This window comes from Sus scrofa, chromosome 15 (genome assembly GCF_054392235.1).
Source record: "Sus scrofa isolate SSC_HxYL_T2T_F1_AM1 chromosome 15, Sscrofa_HxYL_maternal_Yorkshire_Landrace_v2.0, whole genome shotgun sequence".
Taxonomy (NCBI): domain Eukaryota; kingdom Metazoa; phylum Chordata; class Mammalia; order Artiodactyla; family Suidae; genus Sus; species Sus scrofa.
The window spans coordinates 125,263,683-125,280,408 of record NC_139397.1 but is presented as its reverse complement, the minus strand read 5'-3'; the positions used below and the strand labels follow the sequence as shown (position 1 = coordinate 125,280,408).

At 39.6% G+C, this 16,726-nt stretch overlaps 1 protein-coding gene and 1 long non-coding RNA gene across 4 annotated transcripts in view; one reads left to right on the top strand and one right to left on the bottom strand.

The window, feature by feature from the left end:
- CCNYL1 (cyclin Y like 1) overlaps positions 1-16,726 on the bottom strand; it is a 37,558-nt gene that overhangs the window by 4,112 nt on the left and 16,720 nt on the right. For 2 of the 3 annotated variants that reach the window (XR_014829128.1, XM_005672130.4), the window contains exons 4-9: positions 14,443-14,543; positions 10,688-10,723; positions 8,404-8,455; positions 7,470-7,589; positions 3,357-3,523; positions 52-214 (exon numbers count right to left, since the gene is read on the bottom strand). Coding sequence is in view for 1 of the 3 variants with exons in the window: in XM_005672130.4 (XP_005672187.1) it covers positions 52-214; positions 3,357-3,523; positions 7,470-7,589; positions 8,404-8,455; positions 10,688-10,723; positions 14,443-14,543 (639 nt within the window). In the remaining 2 variants the exon portion in view is untranslated. The remainder of the gene's footprint in view (positions 1-51; positions 215-3,356; positions 3,524-7,469; positions 7,590-8,403; positions 8,456-10,687; positions 10,724-14,442; positions 14,544-16,726) is intronic. The other variant, XR_014829129.1, reaches the window with a different exon arrangement.
- LOC106506339 (uncharacterized) lies at positions 7-6,807 on the top strand. Its single transcript, XR_014829130.1, has 3 exons — positions 7-1,145; positions 3,633-3,682; positions 3,984-6,807. It is a non-coding gene; the product is annotated as an uncharacterized LOC106506339 (long non-coding RNA).

Sequence of the window (16,726 nt, the reverse complement as noted above, 5' to 3'; positions counted from 1 at the left end):
CTGTCTTTGGTGGCTGACAGAAAAGCCCGGTTGGTGATTTCACAGCCTTACCTCTAGGTTCTGTGCTCTTTCTTTGCTAAGAGGAGCAAACAGAAAATTCACGTTGTTGTCATCTGCTAAGGAGCGAAGGTCAAAGTAGTATTTGGCATAAACACTGGAAGGAACATTAATATTAAACTGAAGTAGCTCCAGAAAGTGCCTTTCCATCTCATTCCTGGGGCAGGGTGGGGGGGGGGGAGAGAAGACAAAACCAACACAGAACAATTTTAGTCAACTGGGCTACCTTCGAAAATACCATTCTCAGCTTCTAGGATGGCTCTAAATTCTGTTTTGAAACAAATAATGGCTACCCAGCTGGATTAATACACTAATGTTCAAACAAGGTACAGCTATTTGTGGTCCTTTCTGCATCCCAGCACTTTGAGTTTGGGACAAGGGGGAAGAGGTTACGGCCCTCTTATGCACTCATGCTGCTGACTCGGGGGCTCATTCTTCAGAGTTCCATTAGTGCAGCTGTACGATTCATGCTCCACGCTCACTCACAAGGCCCTGCTATAGTGATCAGATGAAAGGAATGATGTATGCTGTTTATTAGCTCTGAAGAACTTGCAGACATTTTCACCGGGCCGATAACAGGAAGGGGCTTATTGAAGTAGAGACCCGCCAACAAAAGGAGTGGGCACATCACCACGGCAACAAATGGATCCATCAAGAGCCACTGCTATTATCTCTGAGGGGGGAAAACTCTTGAGGCAACAAGGATTCATCTCAAATAAATAAATAAATAAGCTGCATTTGATGGGAAAGGGAATCCCCTCCCCCTGCCCCAGTGTCAAAGGGCATAATGCAAGTTTCTGTTCACATTAACCTTACTAGGCTGAGAAATTGTCACTACAATAGGACAGGACAGGACACACTTTTGAAGCTTTGGAAGGCAGTAAGATTAAAGATAGCCGCCTTGACTAGACTAAACTCGCTTGTCTCCCTTAGGCTTCCCCAGCCCGGGATGCTCAGACCCGCCTCCCTTGCCAGGACAGAAAGTGCCCACGCCCACAGGGGGCGACCTCAATGAGATGGAAAAGCTGAGTGCTGGGAGCAGGCCTTGGCGACGTGACCATACAGCCATGTGCTGGCCAAATGTTTAAGTAAATAAATATAAAATTATAATAAATCTTATCACTTTCACGGCAATCACTTTAGAGAGTTAATTATATACAAGTGATAAATGCCCAAATAGAAGAATGGCTTATTTTACAACATATTTGCTTTCTTAGCTTTAAAGTGTTAATATTTTATCCACTGGATAAGTCAACACATGCTTGATGTTCTCCTGTATGGAGAGCAGGGATAAGCAGAAATGAGGTTTCTCATTTGCTGAACTTTAAACCCAACTGAACCTACTTTCAAAATTAATTTCCTGTTCATATAGCCATAAGCCTATAGAAATGTAAATGAGATGTTTTGATAATCAGCTAATCAGGACTTAATTTACTACAGGAATAAATGCACTTCACTATCCCTTTTATATTTTCTCCACTAATACATTTTAATTGTGTGAAAATACAGTACTTCATAGGATTAACATGTCTATTAATAGAAGTTTAATCACTGAAGAAAAGCATTATGCCTACAGAATGTGCATCTTCTGTGTTTTTTGTTTTTTAAATGGCTAGATAGCTGAATAGCATACCATTTATAGGCACAGCAAATTTTCTGATAGCAGCTGCTCAGTTTAATTTCTTTTGAAGGGAAATATATCCTAACAAGACCCATAGATGTTAGAAAGTTTTAAGGAAAAGCTGATAGACACCAATTTTTCAATTTAGACTCAAAAACGAGACCATTACAAAGAGCAGTCAACAGCAGGGGGATGAAACAAATGTGTTTTAAACACTTTGTTGTAATGCCTTCCAATTTTCAAAGATCACAAACAAAAGCAGCCTATTATAAACATAGTTCCTGTTGATTCTCTGCTCTTACAAGAAAAAGCACTACTTAGAATCGGTTTTCTCCCTGTAGCCAGGTGCTGCCACCAATGCTCCTAGGCTCACATCTAAGAAAAACTACACATTTCCCTACATGTTCTCTGACGTTGTAACTAGAACCAGAGCCCCAGGCACCTTAGTTGCAGATTTTGAGAAAATTTCAGCTGTCATCGTGGCAGGCCTAGTGTTGATGATCACAATTTTTCTTTCCTATCTTAAGTGATCACTTTAGCTTCTACAACTTCCAAAAAGACTTCCATTCATTTCAAATTAATTATCTGCCATCATACTGTTTGCTAAGATGGTACCAGCAGTATTACCATGACCACTTGATTTACATTATCACCAAAGTGGACATGTCACCAAAAGCCATCTTGTCAGCTACTGACAATCACTAGTCCCTTCTTAGCCACAAATTTCCATGCTTCAGTTGCAAATAAACACTAGGCAATTCTGAATTATCTAGAGTAAGGGGTAAAGGTAATAAAAAAGTCTTGCCATCCCATGCCATGATCTTGATGGGCCTCTGCTGTTCAATATAATCAAGAGGTGTCCTTTCATATTTTCCTACATGCCACCTGCAAAGACATTTTTGCTGTCAAGTGGGCACTTCGAGAGTCTGCTGGAAATACCTCTCTGGCTCATCCTCCCTCCCAGCCTCAGGGCCCTTCCCCTCATCCTCATTAAGCCTGGTGTCGCACGCCCACAGGAGCGTGCCGTTTGTGAAGAGCACCCTCCTAGTTAACTGAAGGTCCCACAGAATGCCCCGGGAGAGGCCCCAGTGATGCTTCTCGGACTGCTCGAGAGGTATGAGTTTCCTAACTCATCAGACCCACTCCTAGTGGAGGAGACAGGAACACACGGCTCTGAAACCTTTCTGTGTGGCTGGCTGTCATCATGGTTTCTGTAACTGACACAGACAAAAGGGACGAAAAGACCAGCAAAAGCAAATACACCATGTGTGAGTCAGGTTGAAGTTATAAGCTCTCAGTAGTCTACTCCAAAGACCAGAGGTGTGTCCCTTAAAAATGGACTGGACCTGGTAGACAGCTTTAAGAAAGCCGTGAAAGTTTTTTACTGTACCATGTTGTTCTGGCAGCGAGCTTGTAAACTATTTGCCAAAAACCACCAGAAAAATAATTTCAATCAAGCAGAATATAACAATAACACACTAAGACCTATCAATTAATGATGGGAAATATGAATTGTTACACTACAGCTAGACAGAAGTGTAATTTTATGCCTATTTCAGCTCTCTGTACAAAGTAACCTTTGTTAAAAATCTAACATTTCTTAAAATGTAAACTTTATGGGAGCAAATGAAGTATTGGAAAATGGTTAGAAAAGTTCACCATAACCTTACACACTCACATGTCCTCAACTGTAATGTCCTTGAGGATTTGGCAGTAGTCCACATTCCATACAGCCTGATCGTCCCAAACCTTGGAGGCAAGAAGAATGGCTCCCAAAACAATTCTTTTCCAGTTAGTGGGACAAATGTCGATCTCAGCATAAGTTAAAAGCCTTTCTAAGTAAACCTGCAAAAGTAGAGCACTGATCTTTGATTTTAGTTCAGTTTAAGTGCTGTGATAAGAACTGTTAGGAATGACAAATTTCATCTGGTTTTGACATGCCTTTTATTCTTAGGTTCTACAGAGACTGCTCGACCAGCCAAGGCCAGAGGCCAGGTCACAGTTGTAAGTCAGATATTTCTGGTTGCCTACTCTGCTCATGTGAATTTCCAGCCCAGTTTTGGTCACAGGAATGAAAAGACAGGACAGCTCAACAAAGGGCACCCTAACAACAGGCACTGCGTTATTACTTTCACACGTGTAAAGGGCAGCACATGCATGCCCAACACAGGTTCCAGCTGTTCAATAAATGCTTGAATTGTTTGGTACCTACCATACTTGGTGGTGGTTATGTGGTGGTTTTATATAAAGTCTGAGTATATAAAACCCTGCTAAGACTGAGCATGTCTTTATCTTCTCTTCACAGGACCAGTCCTTTTGTGGCAGGAACTTGAAGATAAAATCTGGGTCAAGAGAGCCTCCCAGTGGCTGCTGTGTGGCACAGCAATACAGGCAGTACAAAGGGACTTCACAAGCATCAAGTACTCCCTATTTTAGTGCCTTTTTAAGGAACACACATGCTTACAAAAAAAAGATAGTCCTTCTCATATCCTGTATTTTTCATATCTCCACTATCATTTCATAATTCATTTCTGTCTTACATAATCTGTAGCTTTATCAACTCTGTTGGTCTTAAGGTGGTAAGAGCCACCCATGTTTGTATCCCTGGGGCTCCTCTAAACCTGCCAGGCAGTTTGTGAGAAAAATTTCATGCTTTCTTGTACATGTATCAAATGTCTATTCTACAAAGAACTGGGTAAAGTTAATAGCCGATTTGTTGTTACCTCAAAGAGTGCACTGTGGAAGAGTATATACGCCATTTGACAAAATGAAAAATGTCCAGTTTTAAAGAGTATGTTTACTATCTGAAGTATTCAGCCTGACAGTTCAGATTTGCCAATATTCTCAAACTAAACTGTGTTTTCGAACATGGATATTAAAATTGTATGCTCCCACTTCCCGGAGAACTCAGAACTCTCCAGTACCCTAAGAATGAACCTCCTATGAGGCTCGACTCTCTACTTCACAGGAATGGTCACTTACCCGCAATCTCAATTACAAACTTGGTATGTGCCAATACTCATTCATACGACTTGCTCTCCTATCTCAGAGGAAATGAGATTTCTTTCTTTTCACTGAAGCTAACTCTTTGATGAGTGCAGTCAATCCCATCTCACTTCTGTAGATTCCCACAATTTATCTCTTTTTGAACAATTTCTCCCTTCTGTCAGAGATTTTCTTCAATGTGAATGTTTGCATGTTCCCAGCCCATCCCCTGCAAGCTGCTGGAATACGTCCTCCGTAAATGCCCTGACGCTGGCTGCTCATCTCCCATCCTCCCCTCAGGCCACTTTAGTCTGCCCCCTGACACTATCGCTCTACTTTACTACTCTTGCCACGGTCACTGCTGCTTTCACACAAACCAACCAGAACTCTCACTTCCAACGCTCCACTCCCTAAGCGTTCCCGCAGAGCACTGCCAAGCTGCTGGGACCAAAAACCTCCATTTGAATTATCTTGCTCCAGTCTGCTAGAAATTCTTGTTATCTCTACCTTCATTGGTAACCTGACTGCTTTTTTCTTCTATGTGTCACTTCTGACTCGTACCACTACCACTGCTTCCACTCCGACTCCCAACTACAGTCTGTTCTCCCCAAAGCAGCCAGGAGAGTCCCTGAAATGTAGAGCACTTCACTTCCTGCTCAAGATCTGCCAAAGATTTCCCATCAAACAGTTTCTCTCCACAGCCTGCAAGTTCCATTGCCTTCTGTGACCCCGTTGCCTTTGTTCTTTCCCTTATTCCCCACTCCAATCACACTGGCCATCTCACTGTTCTGTGAACCCACAAAACTCATTCCTATCTCAGAGTCCTGCACTTGAACCCTCCTCCTGTCATCCCAGCACTCATCACCCTCAATTCAGTCAGGTCCACACATCCCAAGGTTACCTCTTCCTGATCATTCTGTCTAGAAAGCCCCTCTAATCACTTTATCCCTTTACCCTCCATTCTCTTCCTGGTTTCTACCACTACTTGAAATATTCATCTGGAGTTTTCTTGTGGTGCAGCAGGTGAAGGATCCAGTGTTGTCACTGCAGGGGCTTGGGTCGCTGCTATGGCAGGAGTTCTATCCCTGGCCCAGGAACTTCCATATGCTGCAGGCACAGCCAAAAAAACGAACAAAAATTTCATTTTTAAAAAACACTCACTAAAAAAAAATGCTTATGTCTTCCATACTTGCTCCATAAAGGCAAGAAATGTATTCAACCTATCCTTTCCTCTAGCCTCAACACTTAGAATAGTGACACAGAATAGGTACTCAGTGGGTATTTATGACATAAGCAACTTCTTTGCAACATTTAGCGTTTGGACCATCCTTCCCCTACTCCCACCCCCGCTTTTCAGGACCATACCTGCAGCATACGGAAGTTCCCAGGCTAGGGTTCGAATCAGAGCTACAGCTGCCGGCCTGCACCACAGCACGGGATCTAAGCCACTCTGAGACCTACACCACAGCTCATGGCAACGCCAGATGCCTGACCCACCAGAGTGAGGCCAGGGATGGAACCCGCATCTTCATGGATACTAGTCGGATTTGTTACTGCTGAGCCATGATGGGAACTCCCACACTTTCCCTCTTGAACCTCTTTTGGCCTCTTATGATTCGCTCCTGGTTTTCCTACCACTATAGCCACTCCTCTGGGGACTTGTCCCTTAAGTGCTGATAGTCCTTACCAATCTATCTTCTATCCACTTTTTATTCTATATATTCGCATTTGAATAGCTACTCTTATTTCCCTTCCTCTAATTCAGATTCATGCCCCAATCGCATATATTCAAATGATTACTAAACACTGCCACTGTGCTGTCTCACAGCTTGTCTATTGTCTACAAAGAACTGTCCTCTTCCAAGTTAGGTGCTCTGTGTCCTGCACCTCCTAGGTCTCCATATGCAAATGTCACTCCTGCCTCCTCCAACATGTGCTAAGCATTCCAAATGGCTTATAGCTCCCAAAGGCCTGTGTCTGATCTAGTGCCCACTGAGGGGACTCCCTGCAAAATGACAAGCCTCCTCTCCTAAATTCTGGCTGCTTGCTCAGGAGCAGGCAGTAGCCTAAGTATTCCTTCCCTCCAGACCATGCAGTTGATTTTCCCCTCTAGGGAGGAATAAAACAATCCCAACAACCTTTCACTTGAATATGATTTATTATTCAAATGATAAAATCTTACCATAGGAATTCTGTATGGATGATGCAAGGGTCCTTACACAGCTGTGACTTGGCAGGCTAACTAGAGCAAAGCCCATCCAAGTACCACTGGCACTATAATCCTGGGCAACTTCACAGGCAGGCAAAGGAGGACTGCATGGATGGATTAACACCACCATCCAAGGAACAGAGGATATAGAGCAGTAGTTCTCAATCAGGACACACAGCAGAATTGCCTAGGCACTACAGCCTGGGACTCAGAACTACACTGAACCTGTTTCTGCCTGTGGACCAGACAGTTTAGTTATCACCCCCATCCTGCCAGTACAGCATACCTTGTCTGTGTGCATGTACACACTGTGTGTACATGTGTGCCCTGTGTAGAAGGAAAAACCAGAAATATCTCCCACTGTCTTATTAAAGAGTTTTATGTTGAGAAACTGTTTTATGATGAGAAAAGCAATGGCAACATTTTAAATCATGGTGATTATTAAGCTCAAAAGTGTCTATTTTACTTTAATAGGTTTCTCTTCATAAAGTTCTGATGATCATTTCAGGAACCTACTTTCATCTGAAAAACAGGGCCATACCTTGTGTACAAGATAGAAATTTCTACAGATGCTTTATGAAAGAAAAAATATCTTACCAAAGTTACTATTGCACATTCAGCTGTTAACTGTGCAGCACTGAAAAGAGTACGAACAAATCTGTAAATGAATTTGTGTTCAGGATCATGCTTAAAGTATTCCTCAGGAACCTTTTCTCGCTGAAAGAAGAAAAAATGCAATGTAAGTATCCACTGAAGGAAAAAATCTTAAAAGTAGCCTTATGATTACCTTTAGCAGTCTTCACACTTGGGCCCATGTACCCCTTAAAATAATTTTGAATGAGTAACATGTCTTGTAGTCCTTTATATAAACAACAGGATCCTAAAATATTACAGTAATTGAATACCATCATTCATTAAAGAAAAGCACAGGCATAACCTTAAAAAATTTATGTATTTCCACCTTCCTCCCCACAGAATTCTATCCAACTATAAACTATTTTTAGTCTCAAAAATCTTGCTGATCCCTTATGTCATCATATTTGTCTGCAATCAACTTTGAAAAAACACTTCCAGCATCCTGTAACCTTAAGGCTCTAAGAATGTGCTATCCTACACAGCAGTCACCAGCCACACGTGGGTACAGAGCACCTGAAGAAGTGAATTTTAAAACTTCGTCATTTTCACTGGCTTAAAATTTAAACAGTTTTCTACTTTTCTTCTTAAAGGTCTCACCATTATTTACAAATATTTATATTGTTTGATGCTACTGAAAATCATCCTTTAAAAAGATAAATTTTCTGCTATTTGGGTACCTTTACTCACGTGCTCACTAATCATACAAAGTTGCAACTTGGTTCTTATCTAGATGTCCCACCTCTTATACAACATGCCTTTTGCAAAATGATTATAGGATTTTGACCTCAGGCTAGAAGGGGTAATTTTCTTCTAGTAATTAATTTCAAAACAAATCAACATGAAATTAACACAACTGTAGAAGAGAAAAATACAACTCAACACAACTGATACATACTGTGAGTGGATGTGATCGCTCATCAAAAATATCCAAGGATCTATCTGCATCTCTATAAAATAAGAATGTATATTTTAAAAACTACTTCAGGAATTACTGTCTTAGTAAAACATCTACTGGGAGTAGAGAGAGGGATAGAGGAAGCTTAACCTTCAACAAAGCAAAACGTTTTACAAATTCTCTCCTGGATTCTGCCCTTAGAAAGGTTTCCTGACCTATTTTTACCCAGCACATCAAGTTCTGTGAAATCTTTTCTACAACAACCAGCCATCATTGCCTTTACCAGCACTGACCCTCCCCCTAAAAGGCAATGAGAGTAAACCACCCTATTTCCACACCTCTAAGCTCACAGTGGAATATATAAGAACATTTTTCTAAAGCGGCAGTGGTGGGCAATAAAGTCTTCCACTTCAGTGAATAGGAAGATGAGATTCATGTCTTTCCCCCTGGTTTTTTCGCTTTAGTTCTTTATATTCTTAATGTGTATTTCTTCTTTTAAATAGTTCAAGTTTAAAATGTAATTTCTTTTTTAAATTTTAAAAGAGACTAAGCTTTTTATTTAAAATTTCACCACACTAATACACTGTGCTCATTTATGTGGTCAGCAGGTCTCTGGGATTCCCTTAGCCCCTTTCCAGGAGGCCAAGAGGTCAAAGCTGTTTGTATAATAATACTAAGACATTATCTGCTTTTAGGTCAAAGCTGTTTGTATAATAATACTAAGACATTATCTGCTTTTACTTGTTTGACATTTGCAAGGACTGTTTAAAAACAAAAGTGGGTAAAACTGCTGATTTCTGAGCATGAATCAAGGCAGTGGTACCAAACAAAATTAGAACTCGATTCTTCACTGCTACTTGCAGTTCAAAAAAAATCTGCTTTATGGCTTGGGTTGCTGCTGTGGTGCAGGGTGATCCCTGGTCTGGGAACTTTCATATGCCATGGGCGCAGGCAAAAAAAGCTGCTTTACTTAGGAACAGTAAAAATGAACAGTGTTCTTAAACCTTAATCTTGTTTAATATTCTAAAAAAAGTGAAAGGTATGTCTTAAGCGCTTCTGCATACTGCAGTATGGTTGTGCTAAGGAAAAGCATTGTGACAAAGTTGTTAATTACTTTTTTCATAGAATACCATCTTTATTTGAAAGTACAACTGATGGTCATTCTCTCAAAAATGAACAAAATGACCCTGTCACTTCAAGGAAAATAAAGTATTTGTTGCCAATAATAAAATTCAAGCCAGCAAGCTAAAAACACCAAGATTTTTGGAAGACTTATACTTTCTATTGTGAGCTTGACAACCTCTCAATAGTGAAAGACTTTCCTGATAAGACTGGTACCAACAAAAGTTAGTTTTTGACACCATCCAAAGAAGTATGAACCAATACTTCCCAAATGACCAGTGTATAATTTTGTAAAATCATGTACAGGTGACAAGATCCACTTAGCATTCAATGGGCAGATCAATGGGTGTTAATTTAAGAGAGTATTTACTACAAGCTCATTGATACAATTTGGAATTCTATTTTACCTAATTTAAGAAACTAGCACATGTGGACTTTTGGTACAGCATCAAAGAATATCCAAAATTATCTGAAGGCTTTAAAAATACACCTTTTTCCAACTATCTGCATGAGGATGGGTCATCTTCTTATTGTTTCTTCAAAACACATGACTAAAGACAGAGTAGATATGAGAATCAGCCGTCTTCTGTTAAGCCAGACTAAATCGCAAAAGTTTAAGTCAATGAGATACTTTTCTCTCAACTCTGTTGTGGAAAGTAGTTATTTTTCATTAAAAAAATGATTTATGTTAACATTGGGATTCCCAGTCAGGGCTGAGTTCAACCCCAGGGGACATCTGGCCATGACTGAAGACAGTCTGAGTTGTCATAATATGGAGTTAAGAAGAGGGTTCTACTGACATCTATTGAGTAGAGGCCAGGCTGCTGCTGCACGTCCCACAATGTACAGGACAGCCCCTACAACAAAGCATTATCTAGTGCTAAGAAAACCCTGTTTTAACATACAATGGATTTAATTTTTAAATTCTCAATTTTAATTTCAAATACAGTAAATACCAATACAACCCACATAAACAAATACTTTTGGGGATACTCAATAACCTAAAAATTAAGAGTCCTAAGATAAATGATTCACTTCAATACTGTAATAAAAACACTCTAATAAAAGCTTACTCCAATAATGTCCATAGTTATCACCTAATACTAAACTTGCTATCTTGTAAATTAATTAGACTAACAAGATAAGTTTTAAAAGAGCTCACCTGTTCTTTATGTGGTAATATATTGCTAAGGTCACACTGTGGAAGGAAAAAAAAATATTGTAGTAATTGATTTTTATCATACTAGGCCTGAAGACATTTTTAAAAAGGGGTTGGGGGGAAGGGAAGACCTTCTAGATGCCCATTGATCCTAAAATCCTCTAATTCAGAACAGTAGCACATGAATGCTTTCCCCTGTTTTAGGTTCTTCAGCTTTTAGCAAAATTAGGAGACCAAAAATGCTAGATATGCTGATAGAAGACATATGTCTGTATGAGTTACATGTACGAGATACAGCTATTTGTACACATGCTTAAATTTAAGCCATAACTTTGGTGGGTTTTTTTTAAGGCCCTGCATTTCAGTTGATTTAGCTTGCTATTCACTGCTCCTCCGTTTTCCATTACTTCCCTAGAAGTAAATAATGAAAGTGTTCTATACTAAATAAAATGATTTAAAATCACTTTTACATAATTATTAGAAAATTTAATAGTAAAACGTTATACCCACAAAGTTGATGCTAGGTCTATCTATCCTGAAATAAACAGTGTAAACAATGAAGCATATGGAGTTCCCATCGTGGCATAGCAGGAACGAACCCAACGAGGAACCATGAGGTTGTGGGTTCGATCCCTGCCCTTGCCCAGTGGGTTAAGGACCCAATGTTGCCATGAGCTGTGGTGTAGGTCAGACTCGGCTTGGATCCTGCATTGCTATGGATGTGGCACAGGCTGGCAGCTATAGTCCCCTAGCCTGGGAACCTCCATATGCCACAAGTGCAACCCTAAAAAGCAAAAAAAAAAAAACAAAAACAAAAGCAAAGAAGCAGCATAATACTATACAGTATAATATTAATGACAGGTATTTCCAAATTATTTTAAATAAAGTAGTCAAGAACAAATAGATACAAGTCCTCAAATACCTAAGTTACTACAGTCCTAAGTTATTCACAGATGTTGTGTATTAGGCAACAAGAGGGTTCTCTGGTTAAGTTATATGCTTCCCTTTGCCCTCAGTGTCTAAAACCAATTTCAAAATAATTGAGGGAAGGCAAATCTGAATTTTATAACTAGTCTACAGAAATTTAGCACTTGTAAAAAGGCCTGAAACACTGCTAGCATCAAAGATGGATACTTCTATAGTGCTTCAATTTCATCTTCAAATTCATTTTAAAATCACAGAATTAAAAGTTATATAATGAAAAGGACCACTGACCCTTAGATGACATTTAATTAACCCATTTTACAGCTAAGGGAATGAACAGACCTGTCCAAGACCCCACCACTTATCAGAAACAATTCTTTCTCCTACACTCTAACCAGACAGTGGCTGAAAAACTGCCTGACTTTTGCCTCAAGATGCTCTCATTTAACTGGCATTGGCTATGGCTTGGAATTGGTTTTAAAGCTCCCCAGGTGTCTGCAATATGCAGCAAAGTTTAGGAATTGAATGAATTAGAGTTAAGATCAGAATCACCTGGGATGCTTTTGTCCCTATAATCATGCCTCACAGCACTCCTCAGCTTGTCAAAAGGTGTGTGTGTGTGTGTGTGTGTGTGTGTGTGTGTGTGTGTGTGTGTGTGTGTGTGTGTGTGTGTGTGTGTGTGTGTGTGTGTGTGTGTGTGTGTGTGTGTGTGTGTGTGTGTGACACAAGGAGAGAGAGGGAGAGCCTGTGTCTTGAGGGTGCGGGGGTGGGATGGGGGAATTGAATGAGTTAGAGTTAAGATCAGAATCACCTGGGATGCTTTTGTCCCTATAATCATGCCTCACAGCACTCCTCAGCTTGTCAAAAGGTGTGTGTGTGTGTGTCAAAAGGTGTGTGTGTGTGAGTGAGTGAGTGACAAGGAGAGAGAGGGAGAGCCTGTGTCTTGAGGGTGCGGGGGTGGGATGGGGGAATGCATGTGTTTAAAAATATATATATCTTGAAAAGGTGGCAGAAATGATCCTTACAAGGTTAGCCAACCCCACTGAGAACAACTACCCCACTGAGAACTAATCCCATGATAAATATTTTTCAAAATCACTCCTAAAAACCAATTTTCCCTATTAATTTCTTCAGCAAACCTTTATTTCACCAATAATGAATGTGAATCACATTAAAACCTAATGAGAGCAGAGTTCTCTTGCGGTGCAGCAGGTTAAGGATTTGGTTTTGGGTTGCTGCTGTGGCACAGGTTTGATCCCTGGCCCAGGAAACTTCCACATGCCCCAGGTACGGCCAAAAACAAACAAAACAATAACAACAGCAAAAAACCCAGTGAGAGCAAACTAAAATTTTTTTTACCGTACTTTCAAAAGGTAGACCAGTTTGGGGCGGGGGTGGGGGTGGGGGAAGAGCATGAAAGCAAGGTTAATCTTTAATACTATTTTCGAATTATATACTAAAACATCAGAATTTTTTGAATTCAAAACAAGCTGTGACTCTAACCCAAGTAGAATGGTTTTTAACCCACAGATCTAATTATCTTGGCTGAATAAACACATATGATGATTATGTGATAAATGCTAAAACTCAGGTCTTTAGAGCGACTTGGGACTCAGTTTTTTCTGAAACACAATTTGACTGCAACTACTATTATAAGTAGGGGGGAAGGTTACATCATTATGATTGTGAATTTGAAGTTTTTAATTAAAATAGAAGTTAACGATAATTTAATTAGCTTAAAAGTGTACACACATTTTTAAGCTAATTAAAACAAAATTAAGTTTATAAGCTAATTATGTTTTGAAGACTGAAAAATAAATTAAAGATAAGGACATTAATATCTTCAAGTAGCATTCACCAAACTGTGTTCTGGAAAATCAACACTTATATCCCAAGGAGGCAGTGTTTCGTGGACAATCCCAAGGGAGTCAAGAGCTCTGCATACTGTTTGGTTTTTTCTCCTCTCAAACTTGAATGTTCATTATAGGGTGTTTGGAAAGTGTATCTCCAGTTGTGGACTATGAGATGCTCACCGAAATTAAGGAACAGTTCACGTCATAGCACTGCTCATGTCTTCTTAAGTATAAACCTGACCACGGCCACGTTTCCAAACTTCATTGCGCACTGTTCTCTCCCGTGAGTAACAGTGTGTTGGAGATACATTTTTATATATATGATAAAACTAAATGTATCTATTTAGTTAAAACCTCAGTTGAACAAATTTCATTCAGAAAGAAATCAAGCTTGAGAATATGCTCCTTGACTGGTCTGACATATTATCCCCCTCTTTGGGGGACAGGAGGAAGAAGTAACATTTCATACAGAAATAGTATAGGGAAAAAAATGCAGTGGGACAAATCTGTCAAGATCCAATTAGATTTAAATGCAGATACACTCTGGTGCCAGTAGGGGACAAGCTCTGCCTTCTTCTAAGAATAGCTTCCAAAGTAGTACACACTTTCAGGACTACCAGGACTACAACTCATACAAAATTTTTTTTCTAGAAATATCCAATAAAAAGCACCTGCCTTTCTCATTATGTTCAACAATGTCTTCATAACAGAAATGCATTACATAAAGATTGATGCTTTCTCTTCTCTGGGATTTCTTATGTGCTAACTGGCTTTCCCTTCCACCATGCACTCTAAGATTAAAATGGAAATTTAAATTCCATATTTAGGTCCTTGAAATCAAGATATAGTTGACACCAGTTTCTTAACTTGATCACTGAAAAGGACAACTCAAATGAATGCAATTATGTATGGCTAGGATGCTTTCAGCATAAGGGGAGGGGAGGTCTGTCACTCAGCCCTTGGCAACCTAATTGTACTCACCATTTTATTGTGGTTCTAAGATTAGGCTGGCTGACTGTGCTGTCATCTAGAAATATTGTTGAGCATGAGCTATACTTTTTAGTAAGCTGCCCTGGAGATACCTGAAGGGGAAGGGAAATAGAAGAAAATGTCACAGTAAGTTAAACCTATAAAAGTGTGTTTTTTCCTTGGTTAAAATGTCAAACGATACAGCATTACGATTTTTCTTACATTCCATGAACTGCTTGAGTGTGAGATCATGTGCAGCTCTATGGGAAACCTCTATACTCTAACCTTCACAGAGATTCGAGGAATGGGTTAAAAATGCTGCCCTAGATATAGTACCTATAATCAGACCTGGAAAGTACCAATTATAAACCTTTATAATAATGTAGAAAGTCTAGAATAAGATTTCAGTGTTTTTTCCCTAAGCAATGAAATGCAGCTGAGATTTTCTCTTTCTATTCATTGACTACAAAACAACATAATGCTTTCTATAATACTGATGCAAGAGCATTTCACTGCAGTAAATGTATGCCAATAATAAGTATATTAGTTCAGGAGTCAATGTGATGAAACAATTTCAAATCAGAGGCTGCTCTATCATTAACGAGCTCTGGGCTTCATTTTCTTACATGGAGGACAAAAGGGTACTGCTTTAAGATTCTCACATCCAAAAAACAGATAAAACAACTGGAGAATTTAACTTCTCATTTCATGTTTAAGTAAGATTGCCATTATATTCCTCAAGTGAGAACCTCAGAGAATACTTGCCATTCATTTCAAAATGTTACTAATTCCATTCTACATGTCATTTGACACTCGTCATGACACTCTCCAGCCTTGTTCATGCTGCTCTCTGCCTACAATGCCTCATTCTTCCTCCTTGTACCAGCAAGTTTGACCCCATCTTCCTCCAGGGTACCTTTGCCAGCAGTCACACCATGTAAACTTCTCCCCGTCTGTACACTCACACATCTCATTTACCAACTGTTACATGGTCTTAACTGCTTGCATGGTACCCCCCTCATAAGCAAGCTTCTCTAGGGAAGGGAAGACTCTTACTCCTCCTACCTCCAGCTGCTGAGCACAGAATCTGGGACAAATCAGGATTCAACAAGTTGTTTGACAAATTATTTAAAACCAATTACAACTGGAAGGTAAATCTTACTAAGGATACAAATTAGTGAGAATTTATCTGCAGTGGTATTGGATGGATGACAAAGAACTTTTTGAGACCCTCTAGAGAATAAACTATCTTTAAAACACTTTAGAAGTATCCATTTATTTGTGAAGAGTCCAAGAATACAAGAATACTAAAATAGCCTGAACTATGTTAAGGACAATTCTCTTCCTTAAAGTAAGGCCAATAACCAAATCCCAGTCACAGTCATCTGTTGAGAGTAGATGCAATTTTAATGCTTGATTTTGTTTTTGGCTTTTGTTTGTTTGTTTTACTAATTCAGATGAGCCTTCCTCTTATTAATAGAAAACAGTTTGCACCATGCTGTCACTCTCCAATGAAGGTCCTCCACAAATGCACTAAAGGTAGCAAGGAGAAAATCTAGTTGATGCTTTCTAAAATAGAGAGCATTTGAATAAACATTGCCAGTAGCCAATAATTAGAAATATCCAAACGGTATTAAAACACTATTTTGCTTGTTTCAGATGTTTTATTGCAAAGCCACTTATCCCTTAGTAACATAAGTTTCAGACTTTACGTTTCTGAAAAATATCTAATTTTTGGAGAACTAATTTCTCCTTCAAGCTAGAAATGTTTTAACTATACCTAAAACTCTGATAAGTTCCTTCAACTACTGAATTCATGTCTAATTTTATAATCTCAAAAAAAAGAAAAAATTTATTAATTCAAATACTTTCATTGTAAATAAAGGAGGTTACTTTTTTTTTTTTTTGGTCTTTTTGCCATTTCTTGGGCCGCTCCCGCGACATATGGAGGTTCCCAGGCTAGGGGTCGAATCGGAGCTGTAGCTGCCAGTCTACACCAGAGCCACAGCAACTCGGGATCCGAGCCACGTCTGCAACCTACACCACAGTTCACGGCAATACCAGATCGTTAACCCACTGAGTAAGGGCAGGGACCGAACCCACAACCTCATGGTTCCTAGTTGGATTCGTTAACCACTGCGCCACGACGGGAACTCCGGAGTTTACCTTTTAAGTCACTACTACTGGCATACACTACACGGAGTATGAGTCAATTCTGACCAAAAATCTCTACCCAACGGGAATAAAGACAGGAAGGAAGTGCACCAAAACAGACACTAATTAGTAGAGCTTTGGG